This window comes from Cynara cardunculus, assembly GCF_001531365.2.
Source record: "Cynara cardunculus var. scolymus isolate 2C chromosome LG 2, CcrdV1, whole genome shotgun sequence".
Classification (NCBI taxonomy): Eukaryota; Viridiplantae; Streptophyta; class Magnoliopsida; order Asterales; family Asteraceae; genus Cynara; species Cynara cardunculus.
Genome location: NC_037529.1, coordinates 7865093 through 7887449, shown reverse-complemented (window position 1 = coordinate 7887449; position 22357 = coordinate 7865093). Strand labels below are relative to the sequence as shown.

At 34.0% G+C, this 22357-nt stretch overlaps 2 protein-coding genes across 6 annotated transcripts; one reads left to right on the top strand and one right to left on the bottom strand.

The window, feature by feature from the left end:
* The first annotated feature begins 5364 nt into the window (after nucleotides 1-5364).
* LOC112506575 (vacuolar cation/proton exchanger 3-like) lies at nucleotides 5365-11751 on the top strand. Of its 3 annotated transcripts, XM_025110717.1 has the most exons (12): nucleotides 5365-5418; nucleotides 5594-5714; nucleotides 5807-5874; nucleotides 6020-6048; nucleotides 8614-8810; nucleotides 8918-9133; nucleotides 9346-9477; nucleotides 9898-10014; nucleotides 10114-10167; nucleotides 10264-10380; nucleotides 10886-10976; nucleotides 11544-11751. In XM_025110717.1, the coding sequence occupies exons 1-12, from the start codon at nucleotides 5384-5386 to the stop codon at nucleotides 11600-11602; spliced, it is 1236 nt and encodes a 411-aa protein (XP_024966485.1). In that variant the 5' UTR covers nucleotides 5365-5383; the 3' UTR covers nucleotides 11603-11751. The 3 variants fall into 3 exon arrangements, with proteins under 3 accessions (XP_024966485.1, XP_024966486.1, XP_024966484.1); XM_025110718.1 differs by having other exon boundaries at nucleotides 5393-5714; nucleotides 8719-8810; XM_025110716.1 differs by having other exon boundaries at nucleotides 5393-5714.
* A 1485-nt stretch (nucleotides 11752-13236) lies between these two features.
* Nucleotides 13237-20366, bottom strand: LOC112507499 (probable NAD(P)H dehydrogenase (quinone) FQR1-like 3). Of its 3 annotated transcripts, none has more exons than XM_025112113.1 (5): nucleotides 20234-20366; nucleotides 19622-19655; nucleotides 19391-19484; nucleotides 13990-14255; nucleotides 13237-13677 (listed from the first exon to the last, which is right to left on the bottom strand). In XM_025112113.1, exons 2-5 carry the CDS (start codon nucleotides 19645-19647, stop codon nucleotides 13449-13451), a joined length of 615 nt encoding a protein of 204 aa, XP_024967881.1. In that variant the 5' UTR covers nucleotides 19648-19655; nucleotides 20234-20366; the 3' UTR covers nucleotides 13237-13448. The 3 variants fall into 3 exon arrangements, with proteins under 3 accessions (XP_024967881.1, XP_024967883.1, XP_024967884.1); XM_025112115.1 differs by having other exon boundaries at nucleotides 20200-20311; XM_025112116.1 differs by having other exon boundaries at nucleotides 20251-20268.
* Nucleotides 20367-22357: the final 1991 nt, after the last annotated feature.

Sequence of the window (22357 nt, the reverse complement as noted above, 5' to 3'; positions counted from 1 at the left end):
TTATAGGTTTATGTCTTATTCATTTTACCCTTACAAGGGTATTCTAGTAAATTGAATTCATTTGTAACCCCTAAACAATTAATGGGGAGTTACAAACAATCAAATCACAAAAAATATGCATTCATCTTATTAATTTTTTTTACTATTGATCTTTCATGTTCATTCTTGTATGAATTCCTAAATCGCATAAGAAACACGGTAGTAACGATTTTCGATATTGATCAATTTGAACACAAATGAACCGTGAACACAATTTGAACAACCGTGAACACAATTTGAACACAAATGAACCGTGAACACAATTTGAACAAATTAACAGATGAACACAAATTAACAGATACTACCTTAATTTTGTGGGATGTCTATGTATGTGAATATATGGGCCCAAAATTGCACATATCGTGTTCATTTGTGTTCATATCGTGTTCACGGTTCATTTGTGTTCAAATTGTGTTCACGTTTCATTTGTGTTCAAATTGATCAATACCGAAAATTGTTACTACCGTGTTTCTTATGCGATTTAGGAATTCATATAAGAAAGAACATAGAAGATCAATAGTAAAAATAATAATAATAATAATATGAATGCATATTTTTTGGGATTTGATTGTTTGTAACTCCCCATTAATTGTTTGGGGGTTACAAATAAATTCAATTTACTAGAATACCCTTGATAAGTGTATTTTTTCTTGCCAAAATGTCCCTTTCATCATTGTTTAGCAGGCCTCATTAAAATTCAAACTTTAAAATTTAATTTTTTTATTGATTAATCTTAACCGTTGATTATAGATTTGGATGATCAAGATCAGTTAATAAGGTTAACACAAAAATGATGGTTAACATTTGATCTTGGCCCCATATATATATATATATATATATATATGAAAAAAATTGTATTGAAGTTAAATATATTAATATGAACTTGTGAGTTGTGAGAAAGGTTTATTTGATGAGTGTTAAAGGTATTTGAAAGGTAAAGAATTAATTATAGTCATTTATATGCTCAATATTTGTCGTTTTTATTGTGAAACATCGGATAATTTTTCGCATAGATATGCGGAAGATAGATGAGTAGTTTCGTAACTTTTACAAATAGGCGACAAACCTATAAACCAGTGTGATTCACATATGAACTATATGTTCATATGAGAATCAGTTAATTAGTTCATATGTGAATCAGTTAATCGGTTCATATGTGAATCGATTAATTAGTTCAAATGTTAATCACACAGGTTCATATGTAAATTACATGGATTCATATATGAACATATAGTTCATATGTGAATGCACATGTTCATATATGAACTTGTTTGTCGTTTATTTGTAAAAATTACGAAACTACTCATTTTATTTTTCGCATAACCGCAAATTTTAACCAGTCAAATCCGATTTTGACTGCATGAAGGGTTAGGGTCACTTATTTACTTTTCAAATATTTATCACTTCACAAAATAACCTACAACTAAACTTGTTTGTATGTGGAAAAATTAATTAAAATAGTCACTTTGACCGGTTGGTTTCACCTCTTAAGCCTTTATTTACAAAGTTTACCAAAATAATCATAGATAATTTTTATTCTTTTTACGGACGAGGGTGAAAAATTTTAAATTTTTTTTGTAGAAAGAGCAGAAAGTGTAACAAAAGTAAGTTTAATATTGTTATTGTATCTAATGAACAAGTTATATTTTGCATAAAACTTATTGTTAGGTCCTGTCGACACATCCTCATAATTATACATATATAACATATCTATATATATAATAAATAAGTAACTTGGGTGACACGTGTCATCTTCTGGTGAGGCGGTTATCTTGTTTTCCTGCCTAAAGATCATCTAGACACAATTTACATTATTAGTTCAATTAGACTCATTTGAACGTATCCAGACACAAAACATTAGCAGTTCAATTAGACTCATTTGATTGATATGTGTCCTCTTATTCAATCAATCTCACTAATTTAGGATGCAATTGATTTTATTCTTGGGTTAATTAATTCGGGTGGTAACTGATTCCCGAAAAAATGGTGTTTTACTTTGAAGTTATTCTTCAGAGTTTTACTTCAGAGTTATTCTTCAGTGTTTTACTTCAGAGTTATTCTTCAGAGTTATACTTCAGAGTTATTCTTCAGAGTTATTCTTTAGAGTTATTTCAGTAGTACATGTATGAAGTAATTCTTCAGAATTATTTCAAGAGTACAAGTCTGAAGTCATTCTTCAGAGTTATTTCAAGAGTACAAGTCTGAAGTCATTCTTCAGAGTTATTTCAAGAATACAAGTCTGAAGAGTCATTCCAAAGAGTTAGCTCACCCGAACTCTGAAGTCTGTTTTTCCAAACTTAGCTCACTCGAACTCTGGAATCTAAACTCGGAAGTCTTCTTTTTCAGACTTAGAAGTCTGAACTCTGAAGTCTTTTTAGACTTAGAAAAAGAAGTCTGAAGTCTTCTTTTTCAGACTTAGAAGTGTGAACTCTGAATTCTTCTACAAGTCTGAAGAGTACAAATCTGAAGAGTCATTTTTCTGAGTTAGCTCACCTGAATTCTGAAGTCTTCTTTTCAAATTTAGCTCACCCGAACTATGAAGTTTTTTTTCAGACTTAGAAGTCTAAACTCTAATTTAGTGGGATTGATTTTATATTTCAGAGTTATCTCAAGAGTACAAGTCTAAAGAGTCATTCTTCAGAGTTTTACTTCAGAGTTATTTCCAGATTACAAGTCTAAAGAGTCATTCTTCATAGTTAGCTCACCCAAACTCTTCTTTTCCAAACGGAGCACCATGCACAACACCATGCAGAGTCTTTGTATATGCATGCAGAGCTTTTGGTTTGCCTATACAGAGCTCTAACGTCTGAAGAGTTTTACTTGAGAGTTATTTCAAGAGTACAAGTCTGAAGTCATTATTTAGAGTTATATTTCAGAGTTATTTCAAGAGTACAAGTTTGAAGAGTCGTTCTAAATTTACTTCTAGGTTTAAATTCAATTTACTGATATAGTTTCATTTCTAAATTTAATTTTATTCTAAGGTTAACTTTATTTTAACTAATTATTAATATAGTTTCATTTCTAAATTCAAGTCTGAAGAGTCATTTTTCAGAGTTATTCTTTAGAGTTATTTTAAGAGTACAAATCTGAAGTAACATCGTACTTTTGATGATCATTCATATATGTAAGATAAGTTTTTTGACATGATTTAGTTTTTCAAAATTACCCCTTGTAATACACGGATCGAACCTAGTATATATATATATATATATATATATATATATATATATATATATATGGACCATACATCAGAATATCGTCAACCTCCCTCCGGTGAAGCCATCCGCGCCGGTGCCATTCTTCCACTACCACTACCCTCCTCCTCGTTGTAACCTCTTTTCAAGTTTATCTTTTTTTCTGCAGGGGCTGTGCCTGTGTTTCCATATAGCTTGATGGTTGCAGGTGATGGTGAAAGGGAGAGGGAAGCAGATCGGTGTAGTGAGGTTTAAGAAAAAGGCCGAAACGAGGTCCAGCGGTGGGAAGGGTGGGTGTTTTATCGGAGAAACGAGGAGGAAGGGTTAGCCGAAACGAGGTTCACCGGTGGTGGGGGGAGAGTTTCATTGGCTTCAAGCTTCGCCGGAGTTGGATATCCTCGAGATGCTGTTGTGTAAGCATATATAAATACATACTAGTCGTGTATCCGCGCAATGCGGTTGGAACCGTGAATTTTAACGATTTTGAAGTTTTACTGGCCTTATTAGAGAAGATTTAACGATGATATAAATTACACTTGGTCTTTACATATTAATACAATTTGAATAAATAAGAGTTATGGTTCTAATTACAGTCTTTCGATGAAAAAAATTGTATGACATTTTAAAATACAATATATTTAAAATCCAACATATTTAAACGGCTCTACAAATGTGTTCGATTTACACCAAGAACAAAGAACCAAGAACCAAGAACCAAGAGAGCGAGACTGAGAGTTTTAGAACAATTGAATGAGAGATAAATGAAATAACTTTTAATAACTCATGATGAATATCAATTTGAATCTCACATTGGGGGATGGAGAGAACTTTTACATGCAACTTTCGTTTCACACACAAGCTAAAAATGTGAAACAAATATGTGTTAATCGATATTATAAATCATAATCTTCACATAAAAAAATCATATAAAATAACACATGATACACTGATTCTCAAGGTTATCATAAATTCACGAGTTATCAAAAACAAGTCTCCCAACAAATGAGAATCACCTTTTTTTATATAATAAGATGATAACATACGATAAAATGTTATTTGGTCACTAGGGGCCTTCTGTTAGTAACTTAATAAATTTAACGAGACTCATAACTCATCTGGCCAACTATACATGACGGTTTAATAGTGACTTAATAAGATATATAATAAGTGATTAATTCAGTAAGCTTTTAAGACAAGTTGTACGCAGAAAGCCAATGTTTTTTTTCCACTAAGGGGGTGTTTGGGATTGCTTATTTAAAACAACTTATGTTTTTTTGTTTTTTTTTTTTGTTTGTAAAAGTGCTTATTAACTTATGTAGTATCAAACCGAAGTTTTGTAAAAAGTGTTTGGATTAGCTTATAGTGGTACCAAAAAGAAATAAGCTGATAAGTTGTTTTCTAGTGTTTGACAAATTTTGCTTATATATGTAAAATGATCAAAAAAACAGTCTTCCATATTATTGACTTATAGGAGTGTTTGCGATTGATTATTAACTTATTTGATTTTTTAAGATGTAAAAATTTATTTTTCATCATTTATAATAATTTATTTGACAAAAATTTAGATCAATAAGATTAATAATTTATATCAATAAGATTAATAAATTAGGGTTAAAATGGTAAACTGGTAATAAACAGTTTTTTATAAGTCAGGAAGGATTAACTTATCAAAAATTGCTTATTACCGGTTTGGTACCGGTATAAGCAGTTTTATTTTTCCCCATCTAAACACTAGCATTTAGCTTATCATCGATGCCAGACTAAAATAAGTCAAAAAACACCTAAAATAAGCAATCCCAAACACCCCCAACTCCTTTCAATTAAAAAACACTCAACTTTACAAAGAGTAACGACAAATAAGTTGAAAATTTTGATGAGAAATAAAGGTGTTTTGAAAGATAAAATTTCATGCAAATGCATTCTCAAGTGATTTTAATTTGAATCGTTTGTTTCTGCATTTATGGCCACGCAGCACGGTTGCCGTTTCCACCCATTGTAACGTGGTGTTCATCCAACAAATCCGAACAAAAAACCAAAACTACACCTCCGAAACGAAACTTCCGGGAACCTTCTCCCTCTCTCTCTCTCCCAAATCCCAACAACTCTCTATACCTTGCTCCAATTCGGACTTAGTTTCATCCAAATTGCATATGTTCATTCAATTCTCTATTCGTCGATCCATCCGGTAAGTGTATCCATTCAGTAGTGTGTGTTTTTTGTGTGTAAAATCGGTCATCCATGGGTTCGACGGAGAAGTACGACTTGGAGAACGGAGAAATCGCGAAATCGATTTCTGTTGTGAAAACGAGAGAATCGTTGTTACGAACGAGATCTGAGACCGATGTTTTATCTTCCGTTAGGTTTCGGTTATTCAGAATTTTTTTCGAGAATGTTCGACAAGTCATATTTGGAACCAAGCTTTTCGTGCTTTTTCCGGCTATTCCAATGGCGTTTGTCGCTCAACGTTACAGTTACGGTAGAGTAAGTGTTGAACATACATTGTTTCATGCAAGTTTGTATATACAATACATTGGTGCAGTTTATGATTCTGATTAGTATCTCTGGTTTTGTAGCCATGGATTTTTGCTTTGAGTTTGATTGGGCTTACTCCACTTGCGGAACGTCTGAGCTTTCTCACAGAGTAAGTCTCACAATTAAATTCACGTTTCATTTTTTCAACTTACATTTACTTGGGGAATCTGAAATTGCTAAGGCGCTTGTTCATAAACTTTCTTAACTTTTTGCTTTTATTTCTGAATTTGTGATCGTGAAATTCAAATCAACAGACAGATTGCATACTTCACAGGCCCTACAGGTAAACTTCTAATTGCTTTTATGATGATCCACTTGGCGATAATTCCATGCATGGAACCATATATTTTGGTCTTTAATTTTATTTTGATGATTTATTTTACCAAATTCTCTTTAGCTTTCCAGTGTTAGGTTACAGTTTTATAGACTTATTGATCATTTGATTGAACAAGTACATAGCTGTTTTTGATCGGTGAGCCTAAATAAACTCTTTCCATATGCTAATTACATGAACCCTCTTTCTTATAAATTCCTTCTTACAAATGTTAAAATCAAACATATTTTTATATATTTTCAAGATAAGGGTTGACAACGAAATTGCTTATTGAACTCTATTAAGTTTTAATCTGACAATGATGGTGATGGTACAATGACAAAATCATTGGAAACCACATTGATTGCAGTTTGAGTTTTCCGGAGTGAAGCCTGGTCCAATAGTCCACTGATTTCTGACTTGAAAAAGGATGAACCGCCGTTTAACAATAAATTGAAAATAAAGGTTGAATTATTTTCACTATTTTGTTCTTCACCCAAATTATATAGTCTTTCCTTTTTCTTTTCATAAAAGCTGTAACAACCATTTTGGGAATATTTTATGACATTTCAATTTATCTACCTATATACATTTGTCACTTATCAAACATATGGAATTCCGGTCATTCTTTTATATATCCGTTTTCATATTTATGCGGACCTCATTTTTCTTCTATCATATCATTTCTAAAGTAGACTACCTTGTTCAGATCTATCTGGATTCTAATACTTTCTAATTTAATGAAGATTACAACGCTATTACATTTAAATAAATTTATATAATGTAATTGAAAAAAGTTAAAAAAATTTATAAAAAAGAATATTTATACATGTACCTACGCGTGTATGCATATAGATATGTGTATATATATACACATATAGATACATGTACATACACACGTGTATATAATATATATATATATGTATATATATTCAAACGAGAAGACAATCAATTTACGAGAAGTACGAAAATAGTCAAATCACATGTGATTTACAACACACTTCCAGAAGGATCGTGTTGACGGGCCATTGCACGTACGAGTTTTCACAACCTTGTCGCATTGGATGTGTAGTAGATCACATGTGATTCTATAGTAGATCACATGTGATTTTATACTAACATCCCATGTGATTACGGAACACTTTGAGAGCGTGCGGGTGACTTGGCCTCGACCTAGGTCGATGGCTAAGTGACCCACACACTCTTGCCATAATTGCATGTGATTTCGGTACACAATACATGTGATTTGACCATACTCTTATTTTCTTGTTTTGACCTTTGTTCTCTGTTTGATCTTCCTTCTAGATATGTATGTATGCGAATCAGATATAATTTATTTAGTTTAGTCCTATGTTTGTTGTAAATCAAGATTGGGTTAAAAAAATTGTCTGCATATGTTGTTTTGACACTTTATAGTTATATCTGACGTATGTTGGTATTATTTTGGATGTATATGTGCATATGTTTTTGATACTTTATAACTGTTACATGCAAGTGGACCTCACCAAAGTGCATCTCTTTTCTCTGTATTTATTGGTATTATAAATATATAATGAAAAAGATAAATGATGACATGCACGTATCTGATATATGTTGGATTCTTGTAATATTTAATCTGAACCATTTGAAATAGTATTTGAATTATATACGATTCATATGACTTAAAATCGAGCAGATGGTTACAAGTTGTTTTGAATCAGATGTGTAAATTTTAACACGTCATCTATTGTCAAATTTATAAAATGATTATAAAATCAATGTAAGGATAGACAAATGGTTTTGGGAGTATAATTTTTTATGTTTAGTTTTTTATTGAATAGCGTCCTAGATACCAACAAAAACTGAACGCTCCTTTTTATAAACAATAAGTGGAATACAATTTATTTTACTTTGTTTCAAAATGATTGCAGCATTCTTTTTGGTAAAATCTTGAATTAAATTTAAGCAATCGATGAAATATATTAGTGCTGGTAAATTTATTTTATAGTTTTTCTTAAATTATTTAATTAAGTTTTGCATGTCAAATATAATATTTGTTTCTGGACGGAGGGAGTCCTCTAAAACCGGAGTTTGAAAGTTTCCTGGTATTTTACAAAGTAAAAATTTGCTCTCCCACCAAATTATGTCTCAATCATGTAAAAAAAAATCATTTATTTATTACATTAAATAAAATAATGACTGTATTTTTAAGTAATTGGTAGTATACGGAATTTGGGATCTTCTTGGTTCACTCACTTATCTGTTGTGAAACAAAACTGATTTTGATTACCAACAGAGGGGAAAAAACCAATGTCTATAAGTAGTATGCTAATTTGACAAGGAAAATTGTAGTTAACCAAATTGATAATTCTTTCAAAATCAACTAAAAGATGTTCTGGTATCCAATTGCTATCATTTAGTTAAATGATGTTAAATGAGTTTTTTTGTAAACTCAATTTGAATATTTCTATGCATTCTTTGTGATGCCTTATATTTTGGGCTTATATCCGATTGAAATCATTGGTTGATAGATATTTGAAATTGTAATATTTGCAGTGGGAGGACTGGTGAATGCTACATGCGGGAATGCAACAGAGTTGATAATAGCATTGTTTGCTCTCCATAAAAGGAAAATTCATGTTCTGAAATACTCTCTTTTAGGTTCCATCATCTCAAACCTCCTCCTTGTTCTTGGCTCCTCTCTCTTATGTGGCGGCATAGCCAACCTCAATAAAGAACAAAATTTTGACCATGTAAACAACATCCTTCTTTTTAATTCCGCATATTAAGTAAATCTTAGAATCTTTTTACTTCGTATATGAAATAGTGATATTTGATGCATGTTTTATGTCTAAAACAGAAGCAGGCGGACGTGAACTCGTTGGTGCTCTTACTTGGGCTGCTTTGCCAGACTATGCCGTTGCTATTTAATTTCCGCAGCATGGAGGCATCCAAATCAGATGGCAATTCGGTTCTCCAGTTGTCAAGAGCAACCAGCATTCTGATGCTGCTTGCATATGTTGCTTACCTCTTCTTTCAATTGAAAACCCACAGCCAATTTTTTGGATCACAACAGGTTTGTTATTGATCGAGTCCCACATCAGCTAGACTTGAACCATTTTTTCTTAATATATGTTGGAACCCCCTCTCTCCTCAAGAGCTGTTTTAGAGAGTAATCGGACGGGGTTCCACACGTTTCACAGTAACTTTGTTGTTCATGTTGACTTTTAAGGTCAAACCAAATGCCTATTTATATGTAAATGAAGTGGGTGTTTTGAAATTAATTAGGATGAAGGCGAGGTCGACGAAGTGCTTGATAAGGAGACAGCAGCAATAGGTTTTTGGAGTGCATTTATATGGTTATGTTTGATGACAATAATCATCTCCGTCTTGTCCGAGTACGTTGTGGGCACAATTGAGGTATTTATTGCTTTTCAATCATCTTATCTATTTGTAATTTTGTATGGTACAATTAAACATGCATATCTAGACAAACATTGAGATATTTTAATGACTCTAGAATTTCCACCGCAGTATAAATGACCCAAGATCAACTATTTATGACTTAGTTAATTTTCACGGGTATTATATTTATACGGTAAGGAATGCATGTCTAAGACAATATCAACATGTATTGATTAGGATCCTATAATTTTCGTTAGCAGAAAACCGGTCCAGATCAATTGATTCCGATTTTGTTTACATTTGTATATCCACTTGTGAAGTATAAGCAATCAATGTGTGTCTAGAGAAAATGGTGCATTTAAATCTGAATCTTGGAAAACTTTATATAATGCATGATAATAATGCCTACGCATCTGTGGCCACCTTGTGAATCAGGATGCATCAGAAACTTGGGGAATCTCCGTGAACTTCATCAGCATAATTGTGCTACCCATTGTTGGCAACGCAGCAGAGCATGCTGGATCTATTATATTCGCCTTCAAGAACAAATTGGTAAGATATTAAAGCATCTTGAGATGCATTATTTGATTTCAATTCCGGTGATTGACTACTAACAGTTAATGTTTCTGAACTTTGTCAAAAATGATGCAGGACATATCTTTGGGTGTCTGTATGGGTTCTGCATCTCAAATCTTGATGTTTGTGGTGAGATTTTCTACAAAATCTCCTTATTCTTGGACATATACAATTTACTGATGCATTAAGCCTCTAACACATTATATATAAAACTGGATCTATCAGGTTCCTCTATGTGTGATTGTTGCTTGGATAATGGGAATACCAATGAATCTTGATTTTGGATTTCTTGAAACTGGTTGTCTCGCCTTCTCAATTCTCCTTACAGCCTTCTCCTTGCAGGTTTTCACATTATCTCATTTTCTTTATGTTATATATATTTATATATATATATATATATATATACATGTGTGTGTAGGAACCTTCCCTATTTCTATATATATAAGCATAGGCGAAGGATCGTGTGAGGAAAAGAGTTAAGATGAGAAGCATGAGAAGATCTGAAGCTTTGATCACTTTTAATCTCATGTCCACCCATTAATTGCGCTTTAGAAGGGAATTGATCCGGGGCATCTTAATACACCTCATCAGTATTGACATTCTATTAGGATTGATTCTTCTTACGTTTCTCACAATAACTTCCCTTCTTACCGCAACCCAACCTTATAAACATATCCTAACAACCTTCTCAATGATTCAAATGAGGTCCACATATCCTAATGACCTGCATTATCTTTCTTAGAAACAATGTGTACAATCATGCACGTGCAGGAAATGTTTGTACACGTAGGTCAAAGAGTTGACAGAAGTTAACTGATAAAAAAATGTGATATAATTTTGGATGCAGGATGGAAGTTCACACTACTTGAAAGGAGTAGTTCTTGCCCTTGCCTATATAGCGATTGGGGCATGCTTCTTTGTTCAGCGTCTTCCTTTTGGTAAGTCGATGATCCTAATATCTCCATATATGTTGACACTAATTTAGATATGGGTTTGGATTTACAAAAGGTCCAACTCCACATCAAAAAGTATTGATAATTATAAGTATTTTGCCCATTTTCATTACAGCCAAACTGAAAATATAATTAAAAACCAACATACCACTTATAATATCGCAAATCAACAAGATACCACACAAAATCTTACCGTTAGTGAGTATCCCATCAAAATTTGGTGTTTTACTATTCATTAACACAAAAATCTTGTATGTTGTACGGTTTATTTTTTGTGTTTTATCGTTCGATCAGTTGGAGATGACCTTATATGATTCATTGTTCCAACCATTTGGACGTATGTAATACAAGAAAAATGTATTTGTACGTATAAATGGTTTTGATTGTTAAAAACAAGAAATGTTAATAATTGATGGAAGAAAATTTTTATTGTTGTTTATTAATATTATGTAGCATCCATGCATACGTACACAAATTGTTAGCTTATGTATTTCATGTCAAAAGCATACATGATGACATATATAAGTTAGTTGTTTATGTACGGTGTAACAGATGATGGACGGAATGGCAACAAATTGGGAAGTCAAAATGAATCGTCATTTGTGGTTTGATGATGGAGGTGTGCATGGTATTTAAATTAAGCCTGTGAATGGAGTTGTGGTTAGTGAAAGGTAGATAATTGGGTCATTTTTGGTGTATTTGTCTTTGTTAATTTCATAGGTTAATTGCAATTAATGTAAAAGCTTGCCTGCCTGCCAAACGCTAGTGTTATTAATTTGTTTCTTATATCTAACATATTTTGGATAAAGCTTTAGGGGGGCTGTTTGATTTGTCGAATCCCATAGAATTGGAATTATAAAATTAAATGGAAGAAGGGAGAATAATTTTTTCTATTATTAAATACTTTAATAATATAATTAAGGTTGAAATCTTTAAAACAAAGGGCCCTTGAGTTGATACAAAATCTTTTTTTGAGATGTGAATATTTTTTTCTCCATGGGATCTTTTATCCTGTTCAAAGGAGAAGTTACCAAACGTCGCATTTCCTCATGCTTGGCGTCAATGAGGCCTTTATTTGGGAGGGAAAAAAAAGACTTGATTCGTTTATTTGCATCAAACTTTCGGGGATAATTCAAGACTTGCATTTTAAGGAAATTATGGGAAGGTATTTGATGGAGGTAGTCTTATGAATGTAAACCAATACTCCATTAGTCACAAAGGATATATATATATATATATATATATATATATATATATATATGTAATGGTTGACTTGATGCGTTGTTTAACCAAGTCTTTGATCAAATGTTCTTCAATAAAACAAAAAGAGTTTTATGAAACAAAATCAATCTTACAAATAGTTGTTAGTAGAAAACATATGTAAATTTAGTATGAAATTGGAATAAAAAAGACGTTTTCTTTCTTCTTCTAAATATCTTGAATCAAAGAAGAATGTGACATCTTTTTTTATTAACCTGGATATCCAACCCGCTATGCTAGCCGACTAATCTCCGGACAACCATCTGCTTTGTGGATAGTCCGAAGTCACCGCATTTGAACCTCCGTGGTCACAAGAGGATTTTTATTCCTCCTTGGATTTGAACCTGAGACCTCCAGATACTTTTGACCTTTAAAGCCAAACTCAAACCAATCAAACACCACCCTTGTGGTTGAATGTGGCATCTTTTGAACACAAAGTAACTACTTTGTGAGAAAAATGGTCTGTTTTAATTACCCTTCAGAGTTCCATCACCATCATGAGAAAGACAAATTAAATAGTGGTCATTTTCTCCTTCTATGGAAACTCTTTTCTTTGTTCTATACTAATCTTCTCGTGTATTTTCAAGATTTTACAGAAGCAGTCTCATTTACACCAGAGGCATAATATTTTAACATCAGGGTATATAAATCTAAACGACATTTTAATTAAACTGAAGAGCTTTTGATGAGTATGAAGCCATTTTTTCTTTTAACACATGTGGAGATCATGGATTTAATCAAAATTGAAGGTTAATAAAGTTAAATACTTTTTTAAAAGATGATGCTCCTAATTAAGAACTCAATTAACGTCATTTACTTAAATGACCCATCAGACATGCTAGGCCAAGCCGAAGGCAGGTGGGCCCGGATTTGAACCCAATACCTTGTTACGAAAATTTCACCCGGCAAACGAGGTTCTTGAACATACCAAGATCTTTAAGCCTTACTCGTTTCTCTACCTTGTTAGTGTTGGCACAAATTACAATCACACCCTATTCATCCACCTCATTGTAATACCAATACAAGTACAGGAAATGCAACTGTTCATGCAATCAAGGGTTGCAAATTTACATATTGTGTTAGATATATATATATATATACACACACACACGCACAAATGTTGAGTATGAAGTAATCTGTTGTTATTCAAGGATCATACAATGTTTGAAACCTGGATTTGATTATTTGAACTGAGTTCTAGTTTCTGGTAAGCTTTTTAGTAATTTCGGAAACATATTTACCTTGATAAAAGGCTTGTTGGAGCTCTATTTCAGTCGGCTTTCGTGTTCCATCTCCTGCATATGTTCCAGCACCATAACAGGATCCACCCTTCACTTCATCTATTTCAAACATTCCACTCCCAAATGTGTATCCAAGAGGTACAAATAACATCCCATGATGTGCAAATTGTGTTATAGCTGTTAATCTGCTTGCAAGTAAACAACGAATGTTAATATAAAAACCAAACCAAAAGAACCCAGTATATCTCACACAGAGGTAAAGTCTCGGAGGGTACAGAGGTAGGGTTTGGGAGGGCAAGATGTACGCAAACCTTGCCTCTACCCCAAGGGGTAGAGATATTGTTTCAGGAAGAACCCCGGTTTGCAAAACAAAACAAAACCAGTTCTCAGTTTCAGACTCCAACTGAAAATTCCCGCCTATATTCTTATGAATCATGCACAAACAAAATCAAACGAACCCAGTATATCCCACAAAGAGTAGGTCTATATTATCTTACGCTGTAAGTTCTTGGCCTCCACCATGAAAACCTGTGCTCCAAAAGACCCCAGCCGGTTTACCAGCAAGTGCTTGAGTTTTCCACAGCTCGTTGGTTGCATCAAAGAAAGCTTTACATTGGGCCGCCATCACACCAAAACGAGAAGGAAATCCAAATAGGAATCCATCGGCTTCTGTAAGCTGCTCTGGCTTAATCACCGGCACATCCTCTGGTTTAGGAGGAGCCTTCATCTTTTGTAGTACCAGGCTAGGCAGTGTTTCTGGTACCTAGACAAGATTTCACAAAATAACATGTAATATATTAGAGATAAAAGAACGTTTTACTGGTTTTCCGAACCATCTTACTTGGTTCATATTGCAAATTGATTTGTAATTGATAGTTGTCATCTTTTATCTTTCTTTCTAGTCTTTATCCTCATCTTATAGCCAATGAGATTATGTTCTAAACCTTATAAATACAGGATTTCCCCCACGTAAATAGATATTAGAACCAAAGGACTGCCATATGCAACCACGAACCATTTATATCCATATCAGATTATAGGACTTGGTGTGCTCAATATGTTTTCCTATTTAATACTGACCTCCCATCAATGGCATCTATGAGGAAGGAGTATATATGGATCAACTGCTCGACTTTGTTGTTCAGGAAGAGAGTCCAGGGTTTCAACCCAAATCTCATTCGGTTAGCCTGGAACTGTTTAACCCATATCTCATTAGGTTCGAGAGGGTTATTCGGTTACAATTATTTTTTACACCCGTAAGGGTTTGTGCTCTTCGAAGCTCCTTGTATGGTCTTAAACAGCCCCCTAGCGCCAGGGCATGTCACTTCTCACATGCTCTTAAATAGCCCTTGGATGTTCGAGAGCATGTCACTCTCCAGGTACATTCACAAACTCGATAACCTTCTGCCTGACTTCCCTCCCTATTTATAGCTACTCTTCTCTCCTTCAACTACCTTCATTGGTTGTAATGAACTCCGACTTCCCTCATGTGGCAAAAGACTGTAATGCCCTCACATCGTCTTCCTCATAGAATACATGGAACGTATCCTTGGCCTAACAATACACTCCCGCCACACTTTCACCTTGTCTTCAAGGACATGTCAAACTGCTCCCAAGATGCCTCAAATAGAGGTAATCCCTTCCCCTTTACTAAAACCTCCAACGCCCCAAAAACACTAGTTCGACATTGTAATAATTCCTCAGGCTCGACCCCTAAGACAAGTTCCTCATTTAATTGTGAAGGAAATACCATCGACGATTTACACAGCCCAATGGTTTGTTGTAACTGAGAAACATGAAACACTATGCATCAAGTGGAAGTTTCAACACTTTACCAACCCTTCCTAGTACCTCGAATAGCCCATAAAAATGAGCTGCCAACTTCTGATACCGTCTCTCACACCACCACCAGTATGGTATCCATTCCCTCAGATTTGGGCAACCCCTTGATAAAAACCCATTTGCAACTTCATCCCACCCGCATTGACAGAGGAATAGGTTGCTGCAAACACGATGATGATCACGGATATCGGCTTTCATAAAAACAACTCACTTGCAATCCATTGAAATGTTCTTTCTTCCCGGAATGGCTACCTAATGCTGAAGCATGAAAGTCCTCTAAAATCACAGGAATCAAAGATAACTTGCTTGACAACACCACCCGGTCTTTGTGCCACAGTAACTTCATCCCAAGATTAATCCCCTTGTGCTCTCCTTTGCCCACAGACAAGTCATTTTTGATCTTCTTCAATAACTCATCCTTATCCACCTCTTCTTTGATTACATCCCACCATTGATGCCCTCTCATCACCGAACATTCCAATTCCCTCCGAGATAATGCTTCCACTGCTCTATTGCTCTTTCGTACCTTATAGCTGTTATCAAAGTCATCCCAAAAAAAGTTTCGGGTCTTAACGGAAAGGCTGCAAACATCTTACCATCCGTAATCCTCACTTCCCATGGGATTTACTGGGTTCATTTGTTTTAGTTTGGTTACTCAAGTAATCCATTCCATGTTCACACACAAAGACAAATACCCTCTCTATAATCGCACACCTTCTCAAACCCTCTAAAAATTCTAAACTTAAATCGCGGACTCCTCATCTTCTCACCGTTGCTCCTCCTTTGCTATCCCATTGCTGTCGTCTCCTGCTGCTTCTACACGTCTGCTACCCCTTGCTCCTCCCGAACATAAATCATGGTATATTTTCTACCCTAATCTGATCTTATTTTTTGCCTTGTGCGCTACCCAGTCTATCGTCTAGCTTTTTCACATTTTTGACATGGTGTTTTATTGTGGCTTTTGCTTTATGAGTCCTTGAGGAGAAAGAGAGAGATTTTATCTACAAACCATTTAAGCTTTTTCAATGAACCATACATGTTATATTTCCTTTACATGTATAATGGTGAAATTTTTAATTACCAGGTAAAATGACATTCCAAAATAAAATCAAGCAAGTTATTTCCCCTTGTATATCTATGCAAATGGTATACCTTAGTTGATAAGGGCAAGTTGTGGCTTGCATATAAAAGGGGGTGCTGAGAATGATGACCCCTTGAATTATTCTTGGTTGTAAGACACATTCACATTCAATATAAGTCTCCAAAATCCAAATAATCCTTTATATTGGCATGGTTGAAGAGTCAAATGGTTTGGCAATTCCTCACGGTAAAAAAGATAGAATTTTTTATCTTTCTATATCTTACAAATAATCCTATTTTGACTAAGAACCCCTGCTCCAAAAGAAACAATAAAAGTAGCAATCTTTTGATTCAGCACTTAAAATGAATAACAACTGATCTTAGTTTGGACATGACATAATATGAAATAAAATCCAATAGCCCCTTACTCCCTAAGTATAGTCAAGTAAATTTTTGTCTATTTTGTACACCAGTTATGCAGTCTCCTAGTACTGTTAGGGTTCTTATGTTACTAGTTGAAAGAATAGAGAGGAAATTGATGAATATTCCTTTTGCCATCCCTTGTGCTCTATAACTCTACATCAATATAAAGCCAAAACTACTCTAAAAGGAAATAAAACCAAAAGAGGATACCAGTAGATAATAAAAGATATGAAAGAGACCGAAGGGCCATTGGCCTAGAGGTCAAGGGTTCAAACATCACCAAAGGAGAGGAGTGTGTGAGTTTAATTTGCCATATATAAATATCATATACACCATTCCTTTGTGGTTGCATCAACCCTTGGCTTGTCCTTAAGGTTGAAACATGGAACCAAAAACCAAAACAAGCCTAGTATATCCCACCCCAAGGTGGGGTCGCCCCAGGGGGGGCTAACATGTAGGCAAGCCTCTACCCTAAATAGTAGAAAGATTGTTTCTATGACAACCCTGACTAGTGAAATGTGCGTCAAAAGGAGAAAAAAAATATGCTAAAAAAGAAAGGCTAGATAATAGTGAACAACAAAAATAAAACTAGAAAGGGAGAAAGACAAATATGCTACAATTTGAGAAACTAGATAAAAGTAAGAAACAAAATACAAATATAGGCAACTACAGGAGAAAACATAACCAAGGTATGGAAAAGACACCCCAAGAATACCTTAGGTTTCTGGTAATCTAACCACTGACTCACCAACTATAATCCCTACCCTCTACTGTAACGTCCCAAAATTTCAAATAACTCCAAATACAAATAAATAGCCCAAGATCCTCAATAAAATACACTGCAGCAGAAATTAAATCTTAGATAACTGAAATTATTAAAAATCTAATTTCCAAAGTCTTCAAAACACAACAATTCCATCTAAACGATATCTCATATTTCATTCAGATCCTGAACTCGACTTCGAACCAATGTCAAAATCTCAAACTCATCAAGCCCTAGATTGCATTATTTTCAAACAAAAAGGACTCTCGATTTCTTCAATAATGAAACATGGTAATGGTTTATGTGTGGGTTGGGTTAACTCACACAATGAGAGTGGAGGCTGCCATAAGACTACAACGTCCACATGCGGAAGTTACTTGTGCGCAATAATCTTTTTTCTTGTCGGCAAAAGGGGATTGTTTGGGCAAGAATGCATTTCATGCCGGTTTGTCGTATGTGTGTGACAGTTTGCGACCACTGTGCATAGTTACCAGGGGGTTAAACTGTTTGACTATTATGCATGCTTATGTGAAAAAGATGCTTCAAACTTGATGCTTTGGATCATTGTTTGTTGTTGTTGATATAGGGATGGCAACAAGGTGGGGATGGGGCACGGAATGCAATCCCCTCCCCACTTTTTGTTGTTGTTGACGTCCCCGGTCCCTGGAGGGTACAATTACAATGCATAACGTCAACGTGCATGAAAAAACGTGAACTCACTAGGCCTTTAATTAACCCTATTCAATTAATGACAAGAGCATGCTTTAAAATTCCGAGGAGATTTGTTTGAAGGTGCAATTCAAGACCTGATGACGGCTTTGAGTTAAAGTGAAGATTGATTTGGGTATTAGATTTCTTAATTTCAGTTATCTAAGTTTTAATTTTTCCTCCGTGTAATATTTTTAGGATCTTGGAATGTTGTTTTTGAAATGAGGTTATTCCTAAATTTGGATCTATATATCTACCTCCAACTCCCTTCACCCATCTAGAACCCCCTAGTCTGCGACCCTAGTCTTGCATCTCCAAGAACTCCTATCAGAGATCATGTCCTCAGGAATGTCTAAAGTCATCATATCCAATCTCAGTTGCTTATCCCATGTCCTCCTCTATGTACCCCTCCTCGCCCCCTCAAGAAAGAACTATTAGGTTTAAACATGGAAATTGTTGACAAAGCACCCCACCGCCCCCAAGTAGTATCTTTCAGAAGCAAAAATTGACTAGAACTTTAACAAGATAACACAGTGTTAAACCTCTATGGAAGCCTCAAATTGACCATGACTGATATCTATGTTCATTCTTAAGTTACAGGATTTTTAGCTGATAGTTGTTATCTTTGATTTTTATTTTTTCCACTCGTTATCCATGTATCATTGCCAATGAGATTATGTTGTAAACCTTATAAACATGGATTTTCCCCACAGAAATAGATATTAGAAATTAATTCCAAATTTCCAATCTTTAGTTGTTTCACAAATAAGCCATTGTTCTTGCATAAATGCAACAAAGAACACTATACTTTCCAAAATTGAGTGATTTTGGACAAGGAGTGGCAAGTTTGTTTCTATTTGTCCCATTTCACATCTCTATTACTTGCTCCAAATTGCTGATCGTTGCAAATAATAGTGTTTGTTTGGGACTTTGACAAGAACAATGATTAGTTTGCATCAAAAGTCGAGTTTGGTGGTTAAAAAAGCCAATTACCGGTAAAAGAAACTATACATCTCCCTTTTTTCTCTAGTACAAAGTTTTGAACTGAAATTTCAAAAGCCATCATAACATGAGAATATGACCTGCCAAAGTGTTGCTTCGATTCCTTCGACTGAATTCGCTCCACGTTGTACTTCTCTAGCCATATACTCCACATGTTTATGCAGAGAATAATAACTGGAACAAGATTAACCCAAATGCAACTTCAACACATACTGATAAAGCAAATACCTTGAAATAATCACACTGTGTATGTGCTATTGTGATCATTTTTGAAAGAGGGGGGGGGGGGGGGAACTCACAAATTTACTCACATTATATATATCTTGGTGGTCGCCATAGTTGCATCTGAGACAGAAGAGCAATAACAAAATATAAGCAAATGCAATTCCAACTCTGGGATCTGACTGTGCTAACAAATCAAAATTATTTTTCCATCCACTGGACTTCGATGTGATTATGTGGAATGGGATAAACTTTACTTAAAATCAATAAAAGTCCTAGATAGTAGATATGTACAAGGAAAATATATAACCACATTGAACTTTACTAACAATTACCCTAAATAAAGCGGTGTTGTCAATTTCCAACAAAAACCCAAATCCATTTTTGATTTAAAAGATTCTGGGCATGAATGCAAAAAGTTCGATGATATAAATCGGGGGATAGTTCTTTGTTTTCGGAAAAGAAGATGAAAACGCCGACTTCTTACATCATAAACATGACATATTACTTTGATCCATGGAACTATATCAACAAAGCCGATCCATTCACAAATTGGAATTTAAACTGTAGTGTTATAAAAGCAACATAAACATCAAAAGAGTAAAAAGAACAGTGTAAAGACAAATTGTTTTTTTAGGCATTTCATCAAACGGTTGGAGTGCTTAACTGATAATCAGGATGATGGAAGTAGTACGACTTACAAATGAAGAAACCTTACAAAAGGTGCAACTTGAGAAGAAAAAGGTCAAGTTTTAGTTGATGAGTCTGGTATTATTCATCGATGATAACTTCGTCTTATCCATAGAAGGTTGATGGCACAAGCCATCTGTCTCTATCTTTAAGGCTTTTTGTTTTTTATTTTTTATTTGTTTATCACTTTTATAAATATAACTTTTACAAATATATTCGGGATAATTTTAATAATTTTTAAATAGTTTTGAACTTTTTTTTTTTCTTATATATATATATATATACATATATATATATATATAGAGAGAGAGAGAGAGAGAGAGAGGGGTATGACATTTTATTAACCAATTCATTTGTGTTAACTATACAAACTCTTTAGACCAATAAAAAATTTAGTACCATAGTTCATAGATTCTTATATAATTAATGATTGAGGGCAAAATAGTAAGATTATGTCTTGTATTACTTTAATACATTTAAATGAGAGTTATGTTACTCATTGAATTTAGTCATTTTGAAATTACCAGTGTGTTGTAAGTTATATTGTTTGTGATTATTCATAAACGAATGTATTTTGAAAAATAATCAACAACACTTCAACAGTCAACATTCTTAATCGAACGAGTTCATTGTGTCTAGTATATCGTATAATATGGATGATCAATATGAACATAGTAGCAATTAATATGAATGAGAGTGCACTCAATTTTTAATAATGGACACTGTTCACATTGACAACTTATTCACTGGTGAAACACTGTTCACCAGTCACACATACGTACACATTCAAGTATGTGTTCGCTAATGAACATTTTCATATATGTTATATTTTCATTAGTGAACAATGTTCATAAGCTACTCATATATAACAATTGTTATTTAATTCACACCATTTATAAGTTACACATTACATATTAATAAATGAAGAAATAATTAAAGCTCGATGTCGGTTTTAAAATGATGAAGTAATTATCGGGAAAATAATTAATGCTAAAAGAAATCCCACTATTTTTTTCCAAAATTACTTTTTGTTCATGATTGTTTACCTATGCTTATTAAGCATCATTTTTAAATTTGTTACAAAAATGTCATGATAAATTTTATCCATAGATTACAAAGATTAAATGTTAGGATTGGTTCACAAAGTTAACATCATATATTGTGTTAACAAATAAACTCACCCATATATATATATATATAGACTTGGGATCATGTGAGACCAACCTGTTTTCGTGACACCAACATTTTACACTTGAAACTTCACAGCAAAATGCTGTGAAGGTGACTTTTTAAAACCTTCACAGTGTTTTTGCTGTGAAAGTTCGACTTTTTTTAAACCTTCACAGTGTTTTTTCTGTGAAGGTTACGTGTAAAAATGTGGTCTCACGGGTCTCACGAAAACAGGCTGGTCTCACGTGAACCCAACCCTATATATATATATATATATATATATATATATATATATATATATATATAGTGTATATACCCTTGGATCAATCTGAGATCTCCACTATTGGATCAATCTTAATTAAATGTTAACACTAATGAGATACACCGAGATGCACCAGATTAATTACATCCTAAAGCGCTATTCATGAGTGAGCATTAGATTAAAAGTGATCAAAGTTTCAGATCTTTTCTTACGCTTCTCACCATAACTTCTCTACTCACACGATTCTTCGCCACTGTATACATTTATTATCAAACGACAAACATATTCAACTTTCAATATTAGTGATTTATATAATGACGATTCACTATCATTCTAATTTTAAAATACATTATTTTTGTCGTTTTTCACTAAACAGATATCCAATGAGTTTCTCAACCCCGACGGGGATTCATTTCTCCTGAACCCGTCGGGGATTAGTCGTGGCGGGGTCAGGGACGAGGGATGAATTACCTGCCCAATACCCTCTCCCTTTCCATCCCTAGCAAAAGGTTTACCGCTAACTTTGATTTCTATCACACAAAACCTGTGTTCTAGGAACCATATACGAAGAAGTATTTCAAAACTGACTATATAACTGAATGGTCCCGTTTCTTACCGAACGAGGCATAAGTGCCTGATAATAATTTTTTTCTAAAAAATAAACAACACCTGAAGTTAAAAATAAATGTTCACAGTGAAAAAT

Excerpts from the sequence above, each read along its gene's own strand:
- LOC112506575 (XM_025110716.1), top strand. The coding sequence starts at position 5,472 with ATGGGTTCGACGGAGAAGTACGACTTGGAGAACGGAGAAATCGCGAAA. Across the intron at positions 9,134-9,345 it reads AATTTTTTGGATCACAACAG|GATGAAGGCGAGGTCGACGA; the intron begins GTTTGTTATTGA and ends GAAATTAATTAG. Across the intron at positions 10,015-10,113 it reads TCGCCTTCAAGAACAAATTG|GACATATCTTTGGGTGTCTG; the intron begins GTAAGATATTAA and ends AAAATGATGCAG.
- LOC112507499 (XM_025112113.1), bottom strand. The coding sequence starts at position 19,647 with ATGGCGACCACCAAGATATATATAAT. Across the intron at positions 14,256-19,390 it reads TCGAAGCAACACTTTGGCAG|GTACCAGAAACACTGCCTAG; the intron begins GTCATATTCTCA and ends AATCTTGTCTAG. Across the intron at positions 13,678-13,989 it reads GGAGGCCAAGAACTTACAGC|ATTAACAGCTATAACACAAT; the intron begins GTAAGATAATAT and ends ACTTGCAAGCAG.